The sequence below is a fragment of the Canis lupus genome, chromosome 30 (genome assembly GCF_011100685.1).
Source record: "Canis lupus familiaris isolate Mischka breed German Shepherd chromosome 30, alternate assembly UU_Cfam_GSD_1.0, whole genome shotgun sequence".
NCBI lineage: Eukaryota > Metazoa > Chordata > Mammalia > Carnivora > Canidae > Canis > Canis lupus.
Window position 1 is genome coordinate 11,345,811 of NC_049251.1, and position 26,189 is coordinate 11,371,999.

The 26,189-nt window shown below is 35.2% G+C and overlaps 1 protein-coding gene across 3 annotated transcripts in view; it reads left to right on the plus strand.

Moving 5' to 3' along the window:
* GOLM2 (golgi membrane protein 2) overlaps window positions 1–26,189 on the plus strand; it is a 99,779-nt gene that overhangs the window by 59,708 nt on the left and 13,882 nt on the right. For all 3 annotated transcript variants that reach the window (XM_038580274.1, XM_038580275.1, XM_038580276.1), the window contains 2 exons: window positions 6,233–6,331; window positions 7,918–8,088. In XM_038580274.1, the coding sequence (XP_038436202.1) occupies window positions 6,233–6,331; window positions 7,918–8,088 (270 nt within the window). The remainder of the gene's footprint in view (window positions 1–6,232; window positions 6,332–7,917; window positions 8,089–26,189) is intronic.

A 26,189-nucleotide genomic window follows, 5' to 3' on the forward strand; every position in this document is an offset into this window, starting at 1 on the left:
TCCTGCTTGAGATTTACTGAGGTACTTCAATATGTGGGTTGGTGTTTTTCACCAAATTTGGGGAATTTTCAGCCTTCGTTGAAAATCAAATATTATTCAAATTATTTCCTGCCCTATTCTCATTTTTCTCCTTCTGGAACTCAAGATACATGCATTTTGAACTGCTTGAGAAAGAGAGTGAGCAAGAGTGAGAGGGAGCCTGATGCAGGGACTCTGGGGTCATGACCTGAGCCAAAGGCAGATGCTTCACCAGCTGAGCCATCTAGGCTCAACAAGATGATTAATATTTTTATGGGCACTTAACCAATTAGAGTTTCATAACTTCCCAAACATTACTATAAGTAAACATTCATCAGAACTGCTCTAAGTGTGAGCTAAATCTATGTAATCAGAAGCTCCATATATTGGTTAGGGCCAGTGGCTTTACATTAAATATTTTTTGTTTTTTCAATATGAATCTTAGGTTCTTTTTCATTCTAAGGATTAATACTTAACATTGACAACTGTGAATACTTCAGTATATATAGAACACCTACTATTTTTTAGGCTTATATCATAATTCATTAGCTAATATTCTTACTTAGTCTCCAGATTGGTCATGCAAGGTAAATGGTATTATCCCTGTTTTTCCGATGAAGACTAGGGCTTTGAGAAATTAGTCACTAACCCAAAATCATACAGTTAATAAATTACAGGCTCATGATTTAAATCCTGGTCTGTCTGACTTCAAAGTTCATGCTTTTTATTCTGTCTTTTATTCTTTTAGCTATGTAACAGAACCACTGTTGCAGCTCTTAATGTAGATACCTAGATACTACCCTTGTATTTGGTATGTCCAGACTGATATCTGTAATAATGAAGTGCTCCCAAAGTTGAGGACTCTTGCTTATTAGTGCCGTATTACTTCTCTGTAGTCACAGTCACTGGATTGTGAAGCCCTGTAAGACAGAAACTGGAAGTTTTGAACATTTTTAAGGTTGTAGCCCTATTGTTGGAAAAAGGAAATGCAGACAGTTCTTTTTTGGCTCTCAGAGTAGGGACTGCAACTGAGGTCTAATAGGGAAGTGAATGAAGAGTAACCTTAAACCGTCTGTTACCTTTTATAAGTATTCAGCCAGTTTCTCCAGAAATGACTTCTTTGAATTTTTAAGTCAAGTGAAATGTATGTCTCATCTCTTCTGTCATAAGTTTCAGTTTCCTCATCTGTGAAAGGCATATTTATCTCACATAGATTTGAGTGTTGACATAGTTGAGATTAGTGCCTAGTTTATGCTAAGCAATCAGAAAATGGGAGCTACTGTTATTATAATTAGTACATTATTACCTTCTTTGGAATTACCAAATGTAGTCCCAGCCATCAGCCCCTCAGCTTCCTAACCAATTATTCTTAACATTTTTAATTGTTGTGTCCCTAATAGAGACCCTTCTTTCTTTTCTGACCTCACTTATAACACTTTATCCTCACTCCTTTCTTTGCAGTACCTCAGATATACTATGCATGCTCCTGTCTCAAGGCCTTTGTACTTACTGGTATTTTCCTGAATGTTTTTCCTCCATGTTTCATTCATTCTGCTCAAATGTCTCTTCCTTGAAAATGCTTTCCCTGACCAGACTATCTAAAATAGAATCTCCCACCACTCTCTATCATATTTCCCTGTTTTGCTTTGTACATAGCACTTTCCATTCTGGCATTTATATTCTATTTTATACACACTCTTTTGTTTACTTATTATCTATCCAACAAGAACGTAAGCTTCATGGGGACAATAAGTTGGTCTGTTTTGTTCACTGTTGAATCTCCAGCTTTTCATAACAGTGCGTAGCATATGATAGATACTTAATAAATATTGTCGAATAATTAAATTTCCATACTGATAGCTCTCCTTTATAAAAAATATAAAACCCAGAACCTGGCTAGTAGGATAAAATCTATGTGCTCCAGTGACTTTGTATCCTTTGTTTTGTCTTTATCATAACTAGGCTTTGTCATTTTATCTTTGGTACTTTTCCTTAATATTGGCTTTATCAATGATACATACTTTAGCAGCCTATTTTTTAATATTATCTGATAGCAGCATGCTCTCTGTTGACTTGTAGACTTTCCCCTTGCTCTCATTGGTCCTCAATAGAGAGGACCAGGGTAAAATATATAGAAAGTTAGAAATGCTTTAATATAAATTATTTTTTGCAGTCTTTAATGTCTGATTTTTTCCCCACAACATTACTGACTTTAAGCTCACATTTATTATTTAGTTTCTCTTACTTTAAGAAATACATATGGCTATTACCCTACTGCTTAGTACTTCCTTGGGAATTTACTCTATCATGTAGGCGTAAAAATGACACAAAATTGTTTATAATGACAAATCGAGAGTTATATATAAGTATTATAGAGAGGGTTAATTTGTTAAACTTGTTATACCCATAAAGTGTGATATGTAGTTGTTAAAAATGATAATGTGGAGCTGTATTTATTAACATACAAATATATTTTGATTTTTTAAATGAAAAAAGTAAGTTACAGGAAAAGTATAGTATCTCGTTTTTGTGGAATAAGCATTAGATACTTGTTTTTGTATAGAAAAGCAGTCTGAAGAACCCTATAGAATTTGGAGACTGAGATTAGCACTTTCACTTAATCTTTAAGCCCATTAGTAGTTTTCTAGGTCTTCATTTGTTCTGATACCACTGACTATAATTGTTCATTCTGACCCCTGGGGAAGCCTGCATCTTATCCTAGATGTAGGTAAATTACCCTTCTCCTTAATTCAACAAAAACAAGGTTGGAGTATTGTTTTGTTGTTGTTGTTGTTGTTGTTGTTGTTGTTTTTAAGATTTTATTTATTTATTAGAGAGAGAGCATGAGTGGAGGGGGTCAGAGGGAGAGGGAGAAGTAGGCTTCCCGCTGAGCAGGGAGCCCCATGCGGGGCTCCATCCGAGGACCCTGGAATCATGACCTGAGCTGAAGGGACATTTTAACCAATTGAGCCACCCATGCATGTGCCTTGCATGGCTGTAGTTTTTTAAAAAGGATCTTTTCAAAGAAACAAAAAAGGAAAGTAAACAAAAGGCAACATAAAAGCATAGAAACCAAAATGTTTACAGAACACACATTTCTTTTTCCTAAGCAGTAGAAATCTACTTACCATCAGCTAGTTTAATTGATGCAGTTTGTGGGACTCTAAGATGCCTGTGACAATTCTTCACCCAGATCTTTCTAGCCAAGCCTTTTAAATTGGAAGTTTTTTGGATTGTGTTTTTATTTTGTTTTGTTTTTTAATTTTTTATTTTATTTATTTATTTTCCTAAAGATTTTATTTATTTATTCACGAGAGACATAGAGATATAGGCAGAGGGAGAAGCAGGCTCCATGCAGGGAGCCCGATGTGGGACTTGATCCTGGAACTCCAAGATCAGCCCTGAGCCAAAGGCAGATGTTCAGCTGCTGAGCTATCCAGGCGTCCCATGCATTGTGTTTTTAAATTATTTGTTTAGTTGATGTATAGTGAGCATTAAATTGGAAGTTTTGGTTAGCATTACTATTTGGGAATGTTGTAGAGGAAAATGAGATGACAAAGAAAAATGGTATAACATATTAAATAAAGATCAGATTGTAAGATAGTATGTATGATAGGATTCTACTTCTGGGCAGTATATAGTCTGGGTAGCCTTGGTGGCTCAGCGGTTTAGTGCCTGCCTTCAGCCCACAGTATGATTCTGGAGACACGGGATCAAGTCCCACGTCTGGCTTCCTGCATGTAGCCTACTTCTCCCTCTGCCTGTGTCTCTACCTCTGTGTGTGTGTGTGTGTCTCTCATGAATAAATTAAACATTTAAAAAAAAATAAAGTGTATAGTTTAACATACAGGAAAAAAACCCACAGAACATTAGAAAGGTAGTCTTGAAATGATAATTTCAAGAAGGCTGGTTACCTGTACGTGATGGAAGTATAGTTATTTTTTTTAAGATTTTATTTATTTATTCATGAGAGACAGAAACATAGGCAGAAGGAGAAGCAGACTCCTCACAGGGAACCCGATTCAGGACTTGATCAATGGACCCTGGGATCACACCCTGAGTGGAAGGCAGATGTTCAACTGCTGAGCCACCCAGGTGTCCCGAATTATAGTTAGTTTTAAACTTCTTTGTGCTTTTTGCTTTTTCTGAGTTTTCTCCAGGAACATATATTATTCATATCAAACTTGTATGGTCTCCATATTACTACTACTCTCTTTATACTCTATCAGTTCTAAATTCCTCTGGATGTTTTACAGGGGATCTTTTTGATCCAGCATTTTTTTTCACTTAAGTCATAGCTTTGCCTTTAAATAGTCACCTTGTTCTTGAGCAGGAGGCATTATTCTACAAAGCTAAGGACATTTATAATTACTTCTTGCTTAGTTGTGGAGATTCTGTTTCTTGTCTTCTGATTTGAGTGTGCCAGAGCTAGCTGTGGTCCAATAGTGATTAACAGATTTGTAGATTGTGACTGACTTCTCTTTCCAAATTTATCTACCAGATGCTTAGTGTCCTCAGAGTCTGTTAGCAAATCAAAATTGTATTAATTAAACCCAGCAAGTATTGCTCTTTTAAGATGTTAGCTGATTTTTATTTAGCTGTCTTTAGTGGGTGTTGGACATTGAAGCTAGAAATAGGAACAGGGTAATGAGAATATAGTGAGATAGAAAACCTCAACTTTCTGTAAATTTGAGTAGGTTGCTTTCTTAGAGTGAATTTTAAACTCCTTGGGTCCTTAAATTTAGAAATCTATGTAAAAAAAAAAAGAAATCTATGTAAAAATAAATAAAACACAATCATTGAAATAAACTTTCAAAAAAAAAGAAATAAACTTTCAAGATTATAAAATAACCCAAATATACTAGTTAAAATTCATTAGGCTGTGGGGTGCGTGGGTGGCTCAGTTTATTAGGCATCCAACTCTTGATTTTGGTTCAGGTCATGATCTCAAGGTCATGAAATTGAGCTCTGCATCAGGTTCCGTGCTGAGCTTGACTTAAAAGTCCGTAGAGCCCACTTAAGAGTCTCTCTCTCCCTTTCCCTCTGCCCCTCTGAGAGAGAAAAAGAGAGAAAGAGAAAGGAAGAAAGAGAAATTGATGAGGGGCTACATTATATTAACAAACCCCCAATTTCAGTGACTTAAAACAAGAAAGATTTATTTATTGTTCATTTTACAGTCTGATGCAGGTTAGATGATTCTCTTGTAGCTCTCCTCCAAGCAGTGTCTCTTTCGTTACTTGATTATCATCATCTTTGTATGTAGCATCGTAAGTTGTGGCAGGAGAGGGAAGAGAGATTGTAGGTGATTTGTGTAGATTTTATCGCCATACCTGGAAGTGGCAAATTCAGTTTCACTTATATCCTCAGAGTCAGAACCTAGTCTTAGGGTCCCTAACTGTAGGGAAGGCTGATATTCCTCTGTGCCCAGGAAGAATTTGATGAAATAGGAACACTTTATCTCTACCACCAAAGTTTTAGAAGAATAAAATGTGCCACTAATCCAATCTTACAGATGGGCTATTTTTTTTTTTTATCCTTATCTGTTTTCTTTCTCTCTAATTTCCTTCTTTGCTCTCTGCCTATCTTGCTAAGCTGCCCAAGGAAACAGAGTTAGTGGTAGTGAGTGGAAAATGATACTTCTCCATTTACTTCATTTCTTAAGGAGAATAAAGCCCCCACTGGAAGTATGTACATCTTTGTAAATAAAGCTCTTTTACAAAAGAGAAAATTTCCCTCTTCAAAAATAAAATACAACTTGTTTCATCAGTCATATTTAGTTTTTTATTTAAAATGTGAGCAACTTAGAGTAGCATGTTCTCATTGCTTCACCTAATCTGTAAATGTCAATTTTTACCTACACTTTCAATAGAAAAAGATCTTGTATCTGAAGAGATTCATTTATTCATTCATCAAATCTTAGTTGAGCTTTTGTTATGTGTCACTTATTCTAGGTGTTAGGGATATAGTGGTGTACAAAACATAGAGTTTCAACTATTTTATATCCTGGTCAGATTTACTGGTCACCAAAATCTGTTATGGATAGTGCAATGTATCACTTAGTAACCATAAATTAATTAGTTAATATACCAACTATAAAGATAACAAAATTAAAATAAGCATTATAGGATTAGTGCGGTGCAAAAAAATTCATGATGGTTGGTTTTCAGAAATCATGATATTGATGGGAATAATATGGATCTCTTTTTTCTTTTAGCTTTAAAGAAACCCTCTATTTCTGTATCTCAATATGAAAGCCATCAGGCAATCTCCCATATTCCAACAGGACAACCTCTCTCCGCAAATATGGTTCCAGGTATGAAGTCTTGTTTTTAAAATTCCATTTGAAAACCAATTTACTGGTCATGTATTGTTATATAGTGAATAAAACATGTCATTGAGTAGCATAGTGAAGTGGCATTCATTTTTCTAGTTAATCTTATATATTTCCTGATGATTGATTCAGGGAGAAATTGTCATTTAAAAATGCACTTTGTTGGACAGCCCTGGTGGCGCAGCGGTTTAGTGCCGCCTGCAGCCCAGGGTGTGATCCTGGAGACCCAGGATCGAGTCCTACATCGGGCTCCCTGAGTGGAGCCTGCTTCTCCCTCTGCCTGTGTCTCTGCCTCTCTCTCTCTCTCTCTCTCTCTCTCTCTGTGTTGCTCATGAATAAATAAATAAAATCTTTTTAAAAATAAAATAAAAATAAAAATGCACTTTGTCTAGAGCAGAAGAATTATTTGTTCTGCCACTCTGGATTGTATTCCCTTTAATCTTTGACAGTCTATATGTATTTACGCTTTTCAAAATGTGTTGAAATTTATCTCACAGAGGCCTTCTATTAACTACTACATTTATCTGTATTCACTCCCTACTCCATACCTATAAATGCATCTGTTTATTATCTACTGAATATGCATTTGATTTTATAGAAATGTTCCCCTAAAATGAGAATTTATATGATTAAAATTAATTATATGGGCAGCCTGGGTAGCTCAGTGGTTTAGCGCTGCCTTCAGCCCAGGGCTTGATCCTGGAGACCCTGGGTCGAGTCCCACGTTGGGCTCCCTGCATTGAGCCTGCTTCTCCCTCTGTCTGTGTCTCTACTTCTCTGTCTCTCTGTTTCTCATGAATAAATAAATAAATTTTTTAAAAAAATTAAATTAATTATAATAAAGATCTAAATCAAGGTTTTGATGAGGAAGAAAGGGGAGTGGGAGAAAAGGAAAGTTCTATCCAGGGGTGACCAATAAGAAAGACTCAAGAGTTAACATGGGGTGCCTGGCTGGCTCAGTCAGTAGAGCCTACAGTTTTTGATCTCGAGGTCATGAGTTTGAATCCCACATTGGGTATAATGATTACTTAAAATCTTTAAAAGAGAGAGAGAGAAATAATCAAGATTTAATATGAGGTGCCTGGTTTGCTTAGTCAATAGAGCATGTGACTCCTGATCTCAGGGTCATGAGTTTGAGCCCCTCATTGGGTATAGAGATTACTTAAAAATAAGTAAATATACAAAAAAAAATTAACAGTTGTGAGTCACTGTGTAGATGATAGACTTGGAGACTAGAGATTTCTGACGGCAATACAGAGTTTGAAGGGAACAAAAGATACAAGTCTCAATGCCACTTAAATCTTTAGGTTTCTACTGTATATCTCTTTGGTGGGTGGTTTTATAGTTAGTAGGGATACTTACCTAGAAATAATTAGTAAACTTCACACAGCTAAAATCACATTGGCTATAAGATTTGATTAAAGAAATTAGAGTAAGGCCCCCCACCCCCCAAAAGCTACCTGACTACTCAATATCAAACAACAGGGTGTCTTAACCTTTTTCCTAATGCAGGTCTTGCGAAATTCTTCAGCAAAATGTAACCTTAATTTGATGTTCTTATGCTATAGATTCTCATGGACACCACAATGGAAACCCTGGGACTTCAAAGCAGAACCCTTCCAATCCTCTTCAGCGTTTAATTCCAGGTCCAAACTTGGAGAGTGTACCCAGAATTCAAGCAGATATACTAAAGCAGGCTACCAAGGATAGAGTCGGTGATTTCCATAAATTGAAGCAAAGTAAGAATCAGTTGACAAATGTTATGCTGAAAAGCTTTAAATATAATATGTTTACAAGGCTCAATTAAGGTCTTCATTATTATAATGTCTAATGAATGTAAAGTTATATGCATATAAAGAGAAAGTATGATGGTGGTAAAATTAAAAGGAAAGCAGGTTCTAAATGGGTAGAAATATTTTAAAGAAGACTTTAGAAAGCTTCTCATGTTCTCCACTATTAAATAATAAACTTCAGGTGAGTTGATTTTTTTAAAAATGCTATTCTTATGATTGTAAAAATTTTTAGAGAAATGAGAAAAGATATATTTTGTTAGACTAATGAATGAAAACTTTGATTAGGACAAGAAGATAGATAGTTTTGAAAAATGGATTCTGGGAGATATATAGACCTGAGGAGACTGCCATAGTAGAAGATTTAATGCACCTTCCTTTACTATTCCCTCCAGTTACAATTTGTTTCATTTAGGAATTGGGAGAGAAGTAAAAGAAATTGAACAAATTAGTAGTACTGTGTAATAAAGTATCACTGCTTAATTGTTTCAGAGGTACCAATTTTGATAAGTGGACAATAGCTGCTAATCTGTGTAACTCTCTAATTGGCAGATTCTTAGGAAGTATAGGAAAAAATTCTGGTAGTAGAGAGAATTTGGACAGGACAGTGTCTCCTAGGTCAGTTTCCTTAAACTATACTCTTCATTGCTTCTACTTTTCAAGGTTTTTCCCTTCAACTTCTGAACAGATAGAATATCTAAAAGCCACAGTTTGCCTTTGTTTGCTTTTTATAATGGCTTCTATGGCAACAATTGTTCAGAGCAGTCTTCAGGCAGTTATTTGTGCACAGGTTCCTTGTACGGTGAGGACTGCACAATATTTCATTTTTAAATCTATTCAGGGTATTTTTATTGGTCTTTTGACAGTTCATATTTCTTCATCTATATGAATATATACTTTGCATACATTTAACTGACTTTTCCTTCTTTGATATTTTAAAGCGTATCATCTATGTTGACTGAATGAAGTGTCATATGAAAAACATTTTTATTAAACAAATGTGGCTAATGTTTTTTTATTTTTTTATTTTTTATTTTTATTTTTATTATTATTTATTTATTATTTTATTTTTATTTTTTAAGTATTCTCTATACCCAATGTAGGGCTTGAACTAACAATCCTGAAATCAAGAAATGGATGCTTTTCAATTGAGCCAGCCAAGTGCCCCTAATGTTTAAATACAGTGAATGGCACCTTGGTGGTTCAGTTGGTTAAGCGTCTGACTATTGATTTCTGCTCAGGTCATGATCTCAGGGTCATGAGATCGAGCCTCATGTCAGGCAGCCTGGTGGATGTCTGCTTCTCTCTCCCTCCCTCTGAAATAAATAAATCTTAAAAAAAATACAGTGAAAAATTTTTTTTCTCAAAATTTTGTTGAGGAATTGGCCTGAAAATTTTTATCTCAACAAAAAGAGGTTTGTAGTAAGGGCAAAACAAAATACCTTAATTCAGTATCTTAACTCATTTAAGACTTTCTTCTAAACTTAATAGTTTATCCTATAAAACTTTTTATTGTTGCCATACCTGTTGTTTTTTTTAACTGATCTTTGGATAAAGAATGTGATTGGAAAATAATTGCCGGGGAATTATTATTTTCTACGACTCATTAAAAGAGCCTATTGAGTTTTAAACTCTTACTCCAAATTCTTTTCACTGTATATATAGAGCTAAAATCAATGGGAGCACTGTTTTGTGATTTACATTGGAATTATCTTCACATACATTTTAACCTATCAAATAGTTACACAGTTGTTATATTAAATAGACTTATACACACATATATAGACACATGCAAATATTCCTGTGTTTAAGCAATAATAAAAGTTCATTCAGCTCTCCTCTTTTGTTGATTATTTCATATGTTCTCATATTAGTTGTCATGGCTATGAATATCTTATTTTCACATTATTTCCTGCTTCTCCTACTTTGAGTGTGTTCCTTTAAAAGTTGTCCCCCAACTGAAATTACTAGGTCAAAGTATTTGACAAGCTTTATACCTCATTATGCATTGTCAGTTTATTCTCTAGAACAGTTTCACAATGTCACTGAGATTTTAAACTTATTTATTTCCCTATGGCCTGGCCACATTTGCTTTTTAACTCTTTTATAATGCATTTAGGATATAATGATTCCTTAAAGATGTTTCAATAAGCCTTTACTTTCTGGTGGCCTCTCCATTTTTATGTGAAGAATTTTATAGTAATTATTTCTTGTTATATAATCTGTGTCACTTTTTTTTAAAGATTTTATTTATTTATTCATGAGAGACACAGAGAGAGAGAGAAACAGAGACACAGGCAGAGGAAGTAGGCTCCATGCAAGAAGCCTGACATGGGACTCCATCCTGGGTCTCCAGGTTGAGCCACCCAGGCTGCCCTGTGTGTCACTTTTGACCACTTCGCCTGATAACTTTGGAGATTGAGCATATATCTTTGTGTCAAATCTTTATAGATAATTTAGATATTAACCTTTTATAAGTTACTTTTACCACAGTTTTACTCCATTGCCTTTCCTGACATGAGAAGTATAGTTTATCATGCAAGAATTTTTTAATAAAAAATAATTTTTAAATTGTGGCAAAATGCACATAAAATTCACCAAAGAGAGTATATTTTGTGGCATTTACTACATTTGTAATGTTGGGTGATAATCACAACTGTCTAGTTCTAGAACATTTTCATCACTGCAAAAGAAAACCCTGTATCCATTAAGCAGCCATTCCAGTTCTCTCCTACCCACAGTCCCTGTCAAGGACTAATCTGCTTTCTGACTTGATGGAGTCACCTATTCTGAATCTTTCATATAAGTGAAATCACAATATATGGCTTTTTGTGTGTGGCTGCTTTTACTTAGCATGATGTTGTCAAGGTTCAGTCTGTGCAGTGTTTTTTATGGCTAAATAATATTCAGTTGTATGAGTACATTTTGTTATCCATTTATTTGAATTTGAATTGTTTCCACTTTTTGTCATGAATAGTGCTGTATGAACATTCATTTACAAGTTTTTGTTGAACTCTTGTTTTCGATTCTTTCAAGTATATACCTAAAATATGGAATTGCTGGGCTGTGTGGTAATTCTGTGCTTAGCTTTATAAAGGAACCGCCAAATTATTTTCCACAGTGACTGTGCCATTTTACAGTCTTTTTTTTTTTTCTTTCATTTTTTTTTTTTTCATTTTACAGTCTTACCAGAAGTGCATGACAGTTATTTTTCTATATCCTTGCCAACAATTAATACTTTCTGGGGTTTTTTGTTTTATTTTTCACTGTTGCCATCCTATTGGGTGTGAAGTGGTATCTCATTGTGATGTCCTTTTTTTTTCTTAGGTTTTATTTTTAAGTAATCTCTACCCCCATCATGGGGCTCTAACTTACAACCGTGAGATCAAGAGTTACATGCTCCACTGTCTGAGCCAGACAAGTGCTCCTCACTGTGATTTTCATTTGCATATCCCTATTACTAATGACATTGAGCATCTTTTTATGTATTCATTGGCCATTTGTATAATCCTCATTGGAGAAATGTCTTCAAGTCCTTTGCCCATTTTTAAATTGGGTTGTTTGTTGTTGAATTTCAAGCATTCTTTTATATATTTTGGGTACTAGACTCTCATCAGATACATAATTTTTGTATTGGGAATTACAAAAATTGGCAATTTTTGTATTGGCAATGGGCAATTATTTTTGCCCATTCAGTGAGTTATCTTTTTACTCTTTGATGGTGTCCTTTGATGCACTAAGTTTTTTCATTTTGATGAAGTCCAGTTTATCTCTTGTTTTGTTGTTCATGCTTTTATTGTCATATCTGAGAAACCTTTGCATAATTAAAGCTTATAAAGATTCCCCCTGTGTTTTCTTCTAAAAGTTTTATAGTTTTGCCTCTTATATGCAGGGTTTGATCTATTTCTTATATTATTTTTTAATCTAATTTTTATATATATTGAGGTCAAAATCCGCTTCATTCTTCTGTATGCAGGTATTAGTTGTCCCATACTCTTTGCTGAAGAGACTCTTTATTCTCCATCAAACAGTTTTGGAATCCCTGTTGAAAATTAATTAGATGGGTTTATTCTAGACTCTCAATTCTTTTCCAGATGCCACTACCACACTGTTTTGATTATTATAACTTCGTAGTAAGTTTTGAAATTAGGAAGTATGAGTTCTCCAACTTTGTTTTTCTTTATAAAATTATTTTGATTATTTGTGATATCTTACAATTCCATATGACTCTTAGGATCTGCTTGTCATTACTACTAAAAAGACAGTTGGCTTTTTTTTTTTTTTTAATTAAGCAAGCTCTACACATAATGTGGTACATGAACTCATTACCCTGAGATCAGGAATCACATGCTCTACTAACTGAGCTAACCAGGTACTCCAAGGCAATTGGGATTTTAATTACATTGAATCTGTAGATTACTTTGAGGAATATTGTCATCTGAACAATAGTAAGTTCCCAGTCCATGAAAATGGGTGTCTTTCCACTTATTCAGAATATCTTTAATTTCTTTCAGCAGTATTTTATAGTGTACAAGTCTTGTGCCTCCTTGGTTATTAAATTTATTTTTAAGCATTTTATTCTTTTTGATGTTATTGTAAACTCTTTTCTTAATTTCCTTTTCAGATTGTTTGTTGCTAATGCACAGAAATATGACTGATTTTTTCCTGGGCTTTTGAAGTTCTAATTTTTATACAAATTTCTAAAAAATATGTAATATTTGTTTCATCTTAAAAATTTAGAATATTTTCATTTTTGTAGAAATAATAGCTGTGCATCAGTGTTTTGTATATATTATATGTATATTTTACATCAGCATATATAAACGTGTATATATGTATATACACACAAAGTCAATACTTTTAATATGATTCAGAATTTCTGTGCCTGTTTTACATCAGCTGCATTTTTGTTTTGTTTTGTTTTGTTTAAACATTTTTACCTCCTTTACCCATTTCTCCCATCCCTACCTCCACCTCTAGGAACTGTCAATCTGCCCACTGTATCTATAAGTTTGTGGGTTTTTTTTTTTTCTTTTTAAAAAAATGTGTAAAAGAAATCATATGGTATTTATCTTTCTCTGACTTATTTCACTTAATATAATGCCCTCAAGTTCCACCTATATTATCGCAAATGGCAAGATATCCTTCTTTTTATGGTTGAATAATATTCCATTGAATATATATGCCACACAACTTCTTTACTTATCCATTGATGGACACTTAGGTTGTTTCCATCTTTCTCTCTCTTTTTTTTTAAGATTTTATTTATTTATTTTAGAGAGCATGTGATCAGGGGGAGGAGCAGAGGTGGTAGAAGGACAAGCAGACTCCGCACTAAGCACAGAGCCCAACATGGGGCTCAATCTCACGACCCTGAGATCATGACCTGAGCTGAAATCAAGAGTTGGAAGCTTAACCCACTGAGCCACCCAGGTGCCCCTCCATCTCTTGAGTAATGTAAATAATGCTGTAGTGAACATTGGAGTGCATATATCTTTCGGAGTTAATGTTTTCATTTTCTTTAGACAAATACTGTAAGTGGGATTGTTGGATAATATGACAGTTCTAGTTTTAATTTTTTGAGGAACTTTTCCATGGTGGCTGTATACAATTTACATTTCTACCAACAGTGCACAAAGGTTCTTTCTCCACATTTCTCCAGTTATGCTGATTTTTGTTTGTTGATCTTGTATCCTGCAACTTAGCTGATTTTTGATGCATTGAATTTTTATTTGTATATATTCAGGCATATCCATCTTCATTCTAATGAGAACCTTCATTTTTTAAAATCATCTGTTCTTTATCTGAGCTTAAATGGGCTGCTACTCAGTTTTCATTTATTTTTCCCCCTAACAGATTATTTGACTTCTTTGGAATTTACAGTGATCCAAATTAATTTTTCTCTATCCTTTTTTTTAAAAAAAAGATTTTATTTATTTATTCATGAGAGACGGAGAGAGAGGCAGAGACACAGGCAGAGGAAGAAGCAGGCTCTCTGCAGGAGCCTGATGTGGGACTTGATCCCCAACCCTGGGATCAGGCCCTGAGTCAAAGGCAGATGCTTAACCACTAAGCCACCCAGGCGTCCCAGTTTCTCTCTATCCTGATAACCATCTGTCCCAGAATTTTTATCCTTTGTTTTTCTTCTGTTTCTCTTTCTTTTCTGTTTTTACACATATGCACATTAAATTGTTGCACTATTTTTAACCTATCTTTAGAATTTCCATTTTTTCCAATTCTTGTCCTTCTCCCTACCATAATGTAACAATTTTGATACCAGTTCTGATGTGTATGGGTTTTTCCCACATGACCAACCAATTCTCAGACACCACCCTAGGTGTCCTACAATTCAACTCAATTCTGACAGTATCTACTGCAAGATAGCCTCAGATCTCAGAGATTACGGTCTCAGTCATACAAGATTGCTCTCCTCTCCTCCACTTCAGATACCATTCGAAAGTCCAGATTGTTGTCTGTGCTTCTGACCAAGGGAGGGATGGTAGATCTGAGGTTCCAACAATCCCTTCCTTGAATTTGCTTAATTTGCTAGAGTGGCTCACAGAACTCTATTTTAATTACTAGATAACAGCCTTGTTCTGAAAGGATAGAACTCTGGAACATCCAGATAGAAGAGAGGTATTGGAAGGTATAGGGAGACAGTGTGGAGTTTCCATGCCCTTTCCAAGTGCATCACTCTCCCCAAAGCTCACCAGCCCAGAAGCATTCTGATCCCTGTCCTTTTGGGTTTTTATGGAAGGCTTCATCACGTAGGTGTGATTGCTGAAGTCGTTGCCATTTGTGATTGAATCAACTTCCAGCCTTCCTCCCCTCTCCTAAAAGGTTGAGAGTGTGGGACTAAAAGTTCCCACCCTCTAATCACATGGTTGTCTTGGCAACTGGTTTCCAACCTTAGCTTCCTTCCAACACTAACCTTATCAGCATAACAAAAGACACCTTTGTGGCTCTCCTCACCTAGGAAATTCCTTTTTTTTTTTAATTAATTAATTTATTTATTTATGATAGTCACTCAGAGAGAGAGAGAGAGGCAGAGACACAGGCAGAGGGAGAAACAGACTCCATGCAGGAAGCACGATGCGGGACTCAATCCTGGGACTCCAGGATCACACCCTGGACTGAAGGTGGCGCTAAACCACTGAGCCACCCAGGCTGCCCCCTCAGATTCTAATTTTAAAAGCCTCTGGAGGTTAGGAAGCCAAGCCCAAGGACTGGCCATCAGACTTTGCCTGCAATACCTGTAGACCTATTTGAATTCCTCTCTTCTCCAGGTTCCCAAGATCCTGAGCTTCCTGAGCCTGCCAGGAACTGACCTTTGTGATTCACTTACAAGGCTGGGAAACCTGTACCCCTGATACAAGCTGGTCTTTCTAAGGGGGTGCTTTATAAATATTGACTCCTTATAGTCAACCTTAGATTTGTAAAGCTGTCTGGTTATATTGGATTTTATGCATCATTCACAAGTATGACATTTAGTCAGATTCTTGGTAATATACCCAAAGTTTCCAAGTGTCCTAATACCAAGAGAACAGATTTCTTACTGAACTTACCCAAATAACTATATTACATGAATATAAGATTACTGAATTCTAGAGGGATCATGTAGAGAGAAAAAGAAATTGTTTCATATTTATTCACATGGCATATTTTTTCAAGTTGCTTTAAGTTATAGATCGCTTAAAAAAATGAAAAAAAGTTATAGATCTCTTAAGAGAGAAGAGAAAAGGGTTTCCTTAAATCTGAAAAACAAAACATTAAAGAACCAGCAATGTTGGATAGTATGTCCTGAATTCTGTAACTGTTCATTTACTTGCCTTCTGTATTAAAGTGGTAACTTCAAAAAAAAAATAAAATAAAATAAAGTGGTAACTTCTTGGGGGCAAGAGGTTTCATCTACATAGTAGGCATTTGTTAAATATTTGTTAAACTTACTGTATCAAATAAGAATTTTTTATTTCTGTAGATAGTCACATAAAATAACTTGGTCATAAATTATATTAATATATGCTTATGAGAACTTCCCTACTTTTAATTTATTCTAAAATTCTTAGACCTAAAACTTATATAGTCACTCTTTTTTAAATTGTAGTTTATCAGGTTTTTAAAAATGTTTTATTTATTTATTTTTTAAGATTTACTTATTTATTTATTCATGGCAGACACAGAGAGAGAGAGAGGCAGAGACACAGGCAGAGAGAGAAGCAGGCTCCATGCAGGGAGCCCGACAAGGGATTCAATCCTGGGTCTCCAGGATCACACCCCAGGCTGAAGGTGGCACTAAACCACTGGGCCACCGGGGCTACCCATTTATCAGGTTTTTTTAAATTTTTCTAGTTTTCAAAAACCCAGCTATTGATTTTGTCACTGTTTAATTTCTTTTTTTTTTTTTTAAGATTTATTTATTTATTTTAGAGGGAAATAACATGAGAGTAAAGGACGAGGAGCAGAGGAAGAAAGAGAGAATCTCAAGTAGACTCCCCACTGAGTGCAGAGCCTAAGCTCATAGCAGGGCCCAATTTCATGACCCTGATATGACCTGAGCCAAAATCAAGAGTCAGACACTCAACCAACTGAAGCACCCAGGTGCCCCTGCCACTGTTTAATTTCTAATCTGTCTTATTTTATTCTTTGCTACTGGTGGTTTATCACTTTAATTTCTAAGTTTTTAGGTATTAAACTTTTTAACTTTTAAGTTTTAGATACTTAAATCTTCACATTTCTTTTTCTTACTAATATATTCATTTAAATAAACTTTTATTGAATACCTGTGAGGTGGAACGTTATGCATTTATAGCTATAATTTTTCCTGACTGGATATAGGAGGAACAATCTTAGATTTTATACAACAATCACCACAATTTTTGGGCAGCTTTAAATTTAGTATTTTTTTATGTTAGCATATCATATTTTTATTGATATATTTTTATAAATTAAATTTTGTATTGCCACGTCATGTGGAAATGGCTAGATAATTTGTTGGCATGTTTCATTATATCTGGAAGATCTATTTGGGTTGGTTTAATTTAAAATGTAGAATGTAGGCTATATTATAACACAGAATAGAGTTTAGGTGATATTTCAAAGTATCCTGGAGGCATATTTCAAGGAGGGAGTGAGACATCCTCCAAAGTAGTTGAAACTGAAAATTCATGTATATCCTACCTCTTTGCCAGTAGGAGCAACATAACTCTGTATATTTAGATGCCTTGAGTAGAGAGAACAGTTCTTTTCAAATATTAGCTTCATACTGAAAGTTGCAAAGACAGCTATTTGAAACAATAGGCAATGATGAAGCTGCCTTTCATATGAGTTTTTTCTGTATAGTATGCTTCAGTAGCAGCAGGTGTTTGTTTACTTAACCAAGGTTAATGATTCTCCTGAACAATACTGGAGAGACAAGCTAGAGTATCTGAGAGTATATACATATATATACATGTGATAGACAAAATATATAAAAAAGAGAACTAAAAAGGTACTGATAATCTCAAAACAATGCTAACATTTTTGTGGTCTTTCAAGAAACAAAAATACTAAAAAAAAAAAAAAGAGAGAGAATCAAAAATACTAGATGATGAAAGGAACTGAATGATTGAACCTATGATTCTCAGGTCTGGAAATGTAAGTTTCCAGGAATTTGGCTCAAGAATAAAATAGGAGCCATGCTTATTGTTTAAAGCCAGGACTTAGTTATTGCCCCATCTCACCTGGCAAAGGAAACAGAAAATAAAGCTATTGCTGGCTGCTCTCAAGGACTATAGTATTTAGCAATCTGAAGACTTATAGAGATAGAAACTTGCAGATGCACCTTGTGACCATGGAGCATGATCATACCACACCACTATTGGTTTTATACCAAATCTTTGCTATCTCCAATAGCATCATGGAATAGAAACTCTGAAATGTGATTATAAATCTCATTCTCAACTAGGAAACTGGGTGAAAATGTCTTTAAACTTAATAATATGGGTTGACACAGAGAGGGAAAAAGAGAAAAAGCATAAATACCTCAAATACATGGAAAATGGGTGAGCAAACCAAAACTCTAAAATGTCTGAAAAATATTAGTGCTAAGGGACATAGCCACCATATCAACAACTGGAATGTGAAAAGAATTTTATCTAACAGTCTGCTAAAAACTAAGTTTAAGGATGCTCAAAGTGGTAAATGAAGAGATAACTTACTCAAAAAAAGAAGAGATTAAGAAGAAACAGGCAGAGAGAAAGCAAAAACAGGTAAATATAAAAACCAGTTATACATTTTAGAAATGAAAAATACAGTCACTGAAATAAAAATCAGTCTATGAGATGCTAGACCATGAAAATAGTTGACTAAAATAAGTTATTTGGAAGCTTGTACTGAGATATTTACCAAGGATATAGCACGGAATGGCAATGAGATGGATATGGAGACAAATATATGTATATATGACAGAGATATTAGGCAGAATATATATATATGTCTAATAACAGTTTCGGGTAGAGAATGGAGGAACTGGTAGATAATTAATACTTGAAAATAATTTTGAAGAAGTTGAAGAGCTCAGAATTTTCTGTAGTTGAACAGTCATTGGGTGTCTGCTTTCAGCCCAGAGCATGGTCCTGGAGCCCCGGGATTGAGTCCCACATCGGGCTCCTGTGGGGGGCCTGCTCCTCCCCCTGCCTCTGTCTCTGCCTCTCTCTCTCTCTGTGTCTCTCATGAATAAATAAATAAAATCTTAAGAAGTATATACTTAGGGCAGCCCCGATAGCCCAGCAGTTTAGTGCCGCCTTTGGCCCAGGGCGTGATCCTGGAGACCCAGATCGAGTCCCACGTCGGTCTCCCTGCATGGAGCCTGCTTCTCCCTCTGCCTCTGCCTCTCTCTGTGTGTGTCTCTCATGAATAAATAAATAAAATCTTTAAAAATATATATATATTTATATTTTTTTCTTTTTTTTTTCTTTTTTTTATATTTTTAAAAAACATATATATATATATATATATATATATATATATTTTTTTTTTTTTTTAAAGACACTATTTTCAGATGAATGTGCCTGCTTTGCTTTTAGGCATTGTAGAAAAGCTTCAGAGGTATCCAAAAACAAAGGAAAAAAACTTAAATGATACCAGAAGGCATAGATTATTTCCAAAGAATGACAATTATATTGATAGTAGACTTTTTCATAAACAAGTCAAATGACAGAAGATAACGGAATAATGTCCTCAGTGTAATGAGTGAAAAATAACTACCAACGTAGAATGTTAAAATGTTATACCACCTAATGAGGATAAAATCAGGACACATTCAGTTACATAAGACTGAGTTTACCTCTCAAAGACACATTTGATGAAAGAAGGATAAAGGTTAATCTTTAGTAAAAAAAATTGAAGAGGGCTAGTAATAGCTACAAAAAATGGGAACTCAAATTAATCAAACTTATTGATGAAATTTCATTATTGACTTAAAATTATTTTTGTGTTAAGACAGCAAAAACAGCAAATAATAATAAAAGAGAAAGTATTCAAGAGTAAAGTGACAAAGTTCATGTCCCTCTCAGAAAGAAAATAGTAATACCGAATACTTTGTAATTTTGTTTTTAAAAATGTTTAAATTATGTATGTTTAAAAATTAGGGGGTGGAGTACCTGGCTGGCTTGGTTCGTAAAGCATGTAACTCTTTTTTTTTTTTTTTTTTTTAAGCATGTAACTCTTGATCTCAGGGGTCATGAGTTCAAGTCTCACGTCAGGCAGGGAGTCTACCTAAAAAATAAATAAAAAATAAAAACTTAAAAAAAAGGTAATCACTAAAAAAATAGAAATACAAGGTACCACTTCCAACAAACAATGGATAGAAGAGGGATCCCTGGGTGGCACAGCGGTTTAGCGCCTGCCTTTGGCCCAGGGTGCGATCCTGGAGACCCGGGATCGAATCCCACGTCGGGCTTCTGGTGCATGGAGCCTGCTTCTCCCTCTGCCTCTCTCTCTCTCTCTGTCTCTCTGTGTGACTATCATAAATAAAATAAAATAAATAAAGTTAAAAAAAAACAATTGATAAAAGAAGAAAAGAAGGTAATTTTGAAAGAAAGAAAGAAGAAAATTTAAAGAAGAGGGGCACCTGGGTGGCTCAGTGGTTTGTCTACTTTTGGCTCAGGTGATGATCCCAGGGTCCTGGGATCGAGTCCCACATCAGGTTCCCCGCAGGGAGACTGCTTCTCCCTCTGCCTATGTCTCTGCCTCTCTCTCTGTGTCTCTCATGAGTGAATAAATAAAATCTTAAAAGAAAAAAACTAATGTGAAAGATTTTAATATACTTCTATCAAAACTTAAAATTCATCAAAACTAGAAATTTTGAAGCAAAAATTATCAAGTTTATTCAAGTAAGTGTATACAGATCCTTACTTTTTTAAAAAAAAAGATTTTTATTTATTCATGAGAGACAGAGATGTGTAATATTAATATGTAATTAATATTACATATTAAATATGTAATATTTAAAAAGCAGTCTATATAATTCACCATATTAACAAAACATATGAGGCAAATCGAGTAGTTGCTTCTCATAGGTGCAAAGAAAGCATTTGAAGAAATTGAACGCGGGACACCTGGGTGGCTCAGTGATTGAGTGTCTGCCTTTGGTTCAGGGCATGATCCCAGAGTCCTAGAATCGAGTCCCACATGGGGCTCTCTGTATGGAGCCTGCTTCTCCCTCTGCCTGTGTCTCTGTCTTTCTCTGTGTGTGTCTCTCATGAATAAGTAAATAAAATATTAAAAACAAAAAAAAATTCAACATATATTTGTGATAAACAACAATTGTAAGCAAACTAGAGCTAGCCAGTAGTTTCCCTAATTTGATAGAGTATATACAAAAATCTTATAACAAACATCACTTAATGGGAAACTATCAAAAATTTTCCCTTTGAAATCATGAAGCCTAAGATAACCACTGTCATCACTTCTTTTCAACTTTTCACTGTAGGTGTAATCAATGATACAAAGTACAAAAAAGGAAATAAACAGTATGGGGATTACAAAGGAAGAAATAAAACTGATTAATTGATATTATTTGCAGGTATAATTTTATATGTGGAAAACTCCAAACAATCTACAAACTATTAAAGTAAATGTTAAATAAATATTTAGCAAAGTTATTAGAAGGCTAATAGAAAAAAAATTAATTGTATATATCAGCAAAAACATATCAAGTGAAATTTTTAAAAAGAAACTACTTTTTTTAAAGATTTTTTTTTATTTTTTTATTTTTTTAAGATTTTTATTTTAAATAATCTCTACATACAACATGGGGCCCAAATTCACAACTCCAAGAGTTGCCTGTTCCACTGGCCGAGCCAGCCAGGCACCCCAGAAAACTATCTTTAATAGCATGAAATACATCAGATTCTTGAAAAGAAATCTAACAAAATAATCATCATAAGAATTTATATAAGCTACAAAATATTATTGACAGATGATATATAACTAAATCCATGTTGAGGGCAGCCCCAGTGACACAGCGATTTAGTGCCGCCTACAGTCCAGGGTGTGATCCTGGAGACCGGGGATCAAGTCCCATGTCAGGCTCCCTACATAGAGCCTGCTTCTCCCTCTGCCTGTGTCTCTGTCTCTCTCTCTCTCTCTGAATAAATAAATAAATCTTTTTAAAAATCATAAAAAAATAAAATACATTCTTATTTAAAAAATAATAAAAAAATAAATCCATGTTGATAGATTGGAAGGCTCAGTGTTTTTAAAAATGTCCGTTCTTCTCTGATTGATCTAGAATTTCAATACTATTCCATTCGTTATCCCAGCAGAATTTTTTTCTTTTTGGTGGTAACTGGATGGAATTTGGCGGAAATAAAATGATTCTGAAATATGTAGGGTAATGCAAAAGACTAAGAATAGCCAAGATAATCTATAAGAAGAATGAAACTTAGTGACTTCTATCAGACATCAAGATTTTTATAAATCTTTATTAGTGAGGGATGTCTGGGTGGCTTAGTTGAGTGTCTGCCTTTAGTTCAGGGTGTGATCCCAGGGTCCCGGATCCTGTCCCACTTGGGGCTCCTTACAGAGATCATGTTTCTCCCTTTACCTGTCTCTGCCTCTCTCTCTCTGTGTCTCTCATGATTAAGTAACTAAAGTTTAAAAAAGAAATCTTATTGATGAAGTAATCAAGACAATATGGTATTGGGACAAGAATAGACAGAATTCTCCAACAGATTGGAGAATACAGAAATTAACCACATATATATGGTCACTTGATTTATGACAAAGCTGATAATATAATGCAATGGAAAAAAGGATAGACTTTTCAATAAGTAGTACTGGGTCCATTGAGTAGCCAGATGAAAAATATTAACCTTGGCTCTCCTATGTCCACAGTACACTCAATTAAATTAAAGATAGATTGCAGATTTAAAATTTAAAGCCAATAAAACCTCTAGAAGAAACAAAATATATCTAAATGACCTGGAATAAGCAAAGATTTCTTAAACCAGGTTAATCTCCTGTCCCCCAAGAAGCTAACCATGAATTTTAAAAATGATAAATTGGACTTTATTAAAATTAAGAACTTTTGTTAATCAGAAGATCAATCATAAGAATGAGAAGATGCACATGCCCTACAACTTAGCACCTTATATGTACTTAAAAACATTTTCATATGTATTAGGAGACCTGTACAAGAATATTCATTGTGTATTACATTGAAAATTGGAAACAAATGTTCATCAATATAAGAATGGATATATCTGGGGCAGCCCCAGTGGCGCAGCGGTTTAGCTCCGCCTGCAGCCCAGGGCGTGATCCTGGAGACCCTGGATCGAGTCCCACGTCAGGCTCTCTGTATGATGCCTGCTTCTCCCTCTGCCTGTGTCTCTGCCTCTCTCTCTCTCTCTATCTCTATCTCTATAAATAAATAAAATCTTAAAAAAAAAAGAATGGATAAATCATGGCATATGTACCATATACATACAATGGAATTATATATAGGAGTTCATATGAGTGAACAAAGCCACATTTATCAACTGGATAAATCTCAAAAGCATAATGTGCTGGAAGTCCCAAGATCACCCTTACATGTGATAATTCACTAGAGGGGCTCACAGGACACAGAAGAGTTATACTCACAGTTGTGGTTTAGTACAGTGAAAGGACAGAGATTGGAATCAGCAAATGGAAAGGGCTCATGGGCCAAGATCCAGGAGAAAGCACATGGCGAGCTTCCAGGTATCCTCTCCCATTGGAGTTGCATGGAGATTTGCTTAATCCTCCAAGCAAACATGTGACAAGATGTGTGAATGTTGTCAACCTAGAAAACTCACTTGATCCTTGAGTTTTTCTTGGGGGTCAGTCATGTAGTGCCCACATGTCATGCAATGGCCTCGTGACTGAGCTACTCAGTTACTCAGACTGTAGCCTTCCCACCCTCCACCTAGCAAAACCAAATATAAACAATAATTGCTTTGTTAGAATAAACTTATCTAATCATCCTAGTATAGCATGGCCCAAGGCCTCAGGCATACAAAAATACTTATCAGGCAGAACATTCCATAGGCTCAGAAGTTACGGCCAGCTTCCAGCCAACCACCAGTCCTGAAGACAAACCTTTCTTTGGAATGTACAGGGTTTGAGCAAACCAGGCATGCCAAGTTAACTCTTTCCTGCCCATTTGTGATATATTTAAAGTTTATGAATCAATATTATTTTTTTTAAAGATTTATTTATTTATTCATGAGAGTCACAGAGAGAGAGGCAGAGACATAGGCAGAGGGAGAAGCAGGCTCCATGTGGTCCCAATGCAGGACTTGATCCCAGGACTCCAGGGTCACGCCCTGGGCCGAAGGCAATGCGCTAAACCACTGAGCCACCCAGGTATCCCATCAATATTATTTATTAATGAATACATAAAGTTTCATGAGGATGTTTGACCTATTTGGGGATAGGAGGAGAATGCTAGGGAGAGGTACTAGGAAACTTTATATCTGTAATGTTTTCTTTATGAAAAGTTCTAAAACAGGGCGCCTCGGTGGCTCAGTTGGTTAAACGTCTGCTTTGGGTTCAGGTCATGGTCCTGGGATCGAGCCCCATGTTGGGCTTCCTGTTCAGCAGGGAATCGACTTCTCCCTTTTTCCCTCCTGCTTGTGTGCGTTCTCCCTCCCTCTCTCAAATAAATAAGTAAAATCTTAAAAGTTCTAAGACAAATATGGCAAAAAATTTTTTAATTAGACAAAGTTCTGGATGATGGAGAAACATGGATGTTCTCCACACTTCTCTGTATACCTGAAAATATTTAATAAATAGAAAAATCTGTCAAACTTTTGTAAAGTATGGATCATAGTGCTACTTTATAAAGAAAAATGTAAAACAAGACAAAACAAAACGAACTTTTATAAATGTGCCTGGCCCATTTAGTCGGTAGAACATGGGACATCTGGGGCACCTGGACGGCTCAATGGGTTGAACATCTGCCTTTGGCTCAGGTCTTGAGCCCACGGTCCTGGGATCAAGCCCCACATTGGGTTCCCTGCTCAGTGGAGAGCCTGCTTCTACATCTCTCCCTGCCCCCCACCCAGCTCATGCATGCTTGCTTGCTATCTCAAATAAATAAAATCTTAAAAAAAAAAAAAGCATGGGATTGTTAATCTTAGAGTTGTGAGTTAAAGCCCCATGTTGGGTGGCAAGCTTACTTTTAAAAAGTTAAAATTTTTTTCTCAAATATTTGAAGAAATTGTTTGCTCCATTCTTCAATATGCTACAATATTATTTTGAGATGACTTTTTTTCATGACGTGAATTCAGAAAGGCAATCATATTTGGCATGTAAGAATTTGTTAATCAATTACATTATAGCCTTGTTTATTCTGACTTAAAGAATATTTGAATACTGAAGTTGAAAAAAATGAATACTGAAGTTGAAATGGAGCATTCAGTTATTTAATGTGCATAATAAGATTAATGTACTTGTCATAAATACGTGACGTGTGCCTAATGTTACTAAAAAATTAGCAAAATACTTCCCACCTCAGACCCCTTTATTTTATAATGTTTCTAAGACTAGTCCAGTAGGATTGGTGGAGGATAAAAGCAAAAGGTAAACAGTATTTGACCTTGATGCAAATCAAATTGTGTTTCCCTTTTCTTCTTCTCCCCCTCATAGAATTAGTCTTAAAAAATAACAAAAATGTGGCCTGTGGATAAAGTAAAGAAGAGGAAAGAGCAGTTGAACCTCTGCATTGGAAATGGGGGTCTGGGTGTTGATTGTCAGATTGTTCAGATGCCGTTAGATGTAATTTCCAGCTACCATGTTGCTTTCATTTCCTGGTTTCTCTTTACCTTCTGTAAGTCCATAGATTTACTTCCTGTATCTACTACATGCAGGTCCTATACCTTGAGATGTAAAATAAGTATGGTCTTTTGTCCCGTAATGAGCCTCTTAATGAAACCAAAGTAAGCCATTCTAAAGCCAGTCAGTAGTTTTCCCTCTACATTGCTTTGTGGGGAAAGCCTACAGTAACATTTCTGTCATAATTTGCACACCTCACCATTCCAGCATTTACAACTCTAACTCATGTCTCAACAGATGATAAGTTATCACATGCTTTGGACCCTTAGGGATACTTGAAGAAGTCAAAACTGTAGGTGTTAAATTGAATAATGTAAGAGTTATTCGAGTATGTTGATTTCCAAATGAATGGTACAAATGGATACCAGGAGTATGAAGGCTAGAAAAAGAAGTTGCCTCTTTTTCTAGAGGAAAAGTTTTAGAATAAACTTTCCTTTTATTCTATAGGAAAGTTTTAGAATAAACTTTCCTTCTCTTTCTCTCTTGAGTTATTATGATCAACTCAGATTGATTCATGTTGTTTATAATAGTAATAATATATTAAAAGAATGACTAGAAAAACATAAGCCTGTTTTTCATATAATAGTTGAGAAGTTGAAACCTGTGATTGAACTTGAGCTAATGAAGCAAAGAAGTGACTTATCTTGGTTTGATTTCCAGTATGAGATTGAAACATACAGTCTAGTTCTCTTGATTGAAATGCCTTTTTGTGA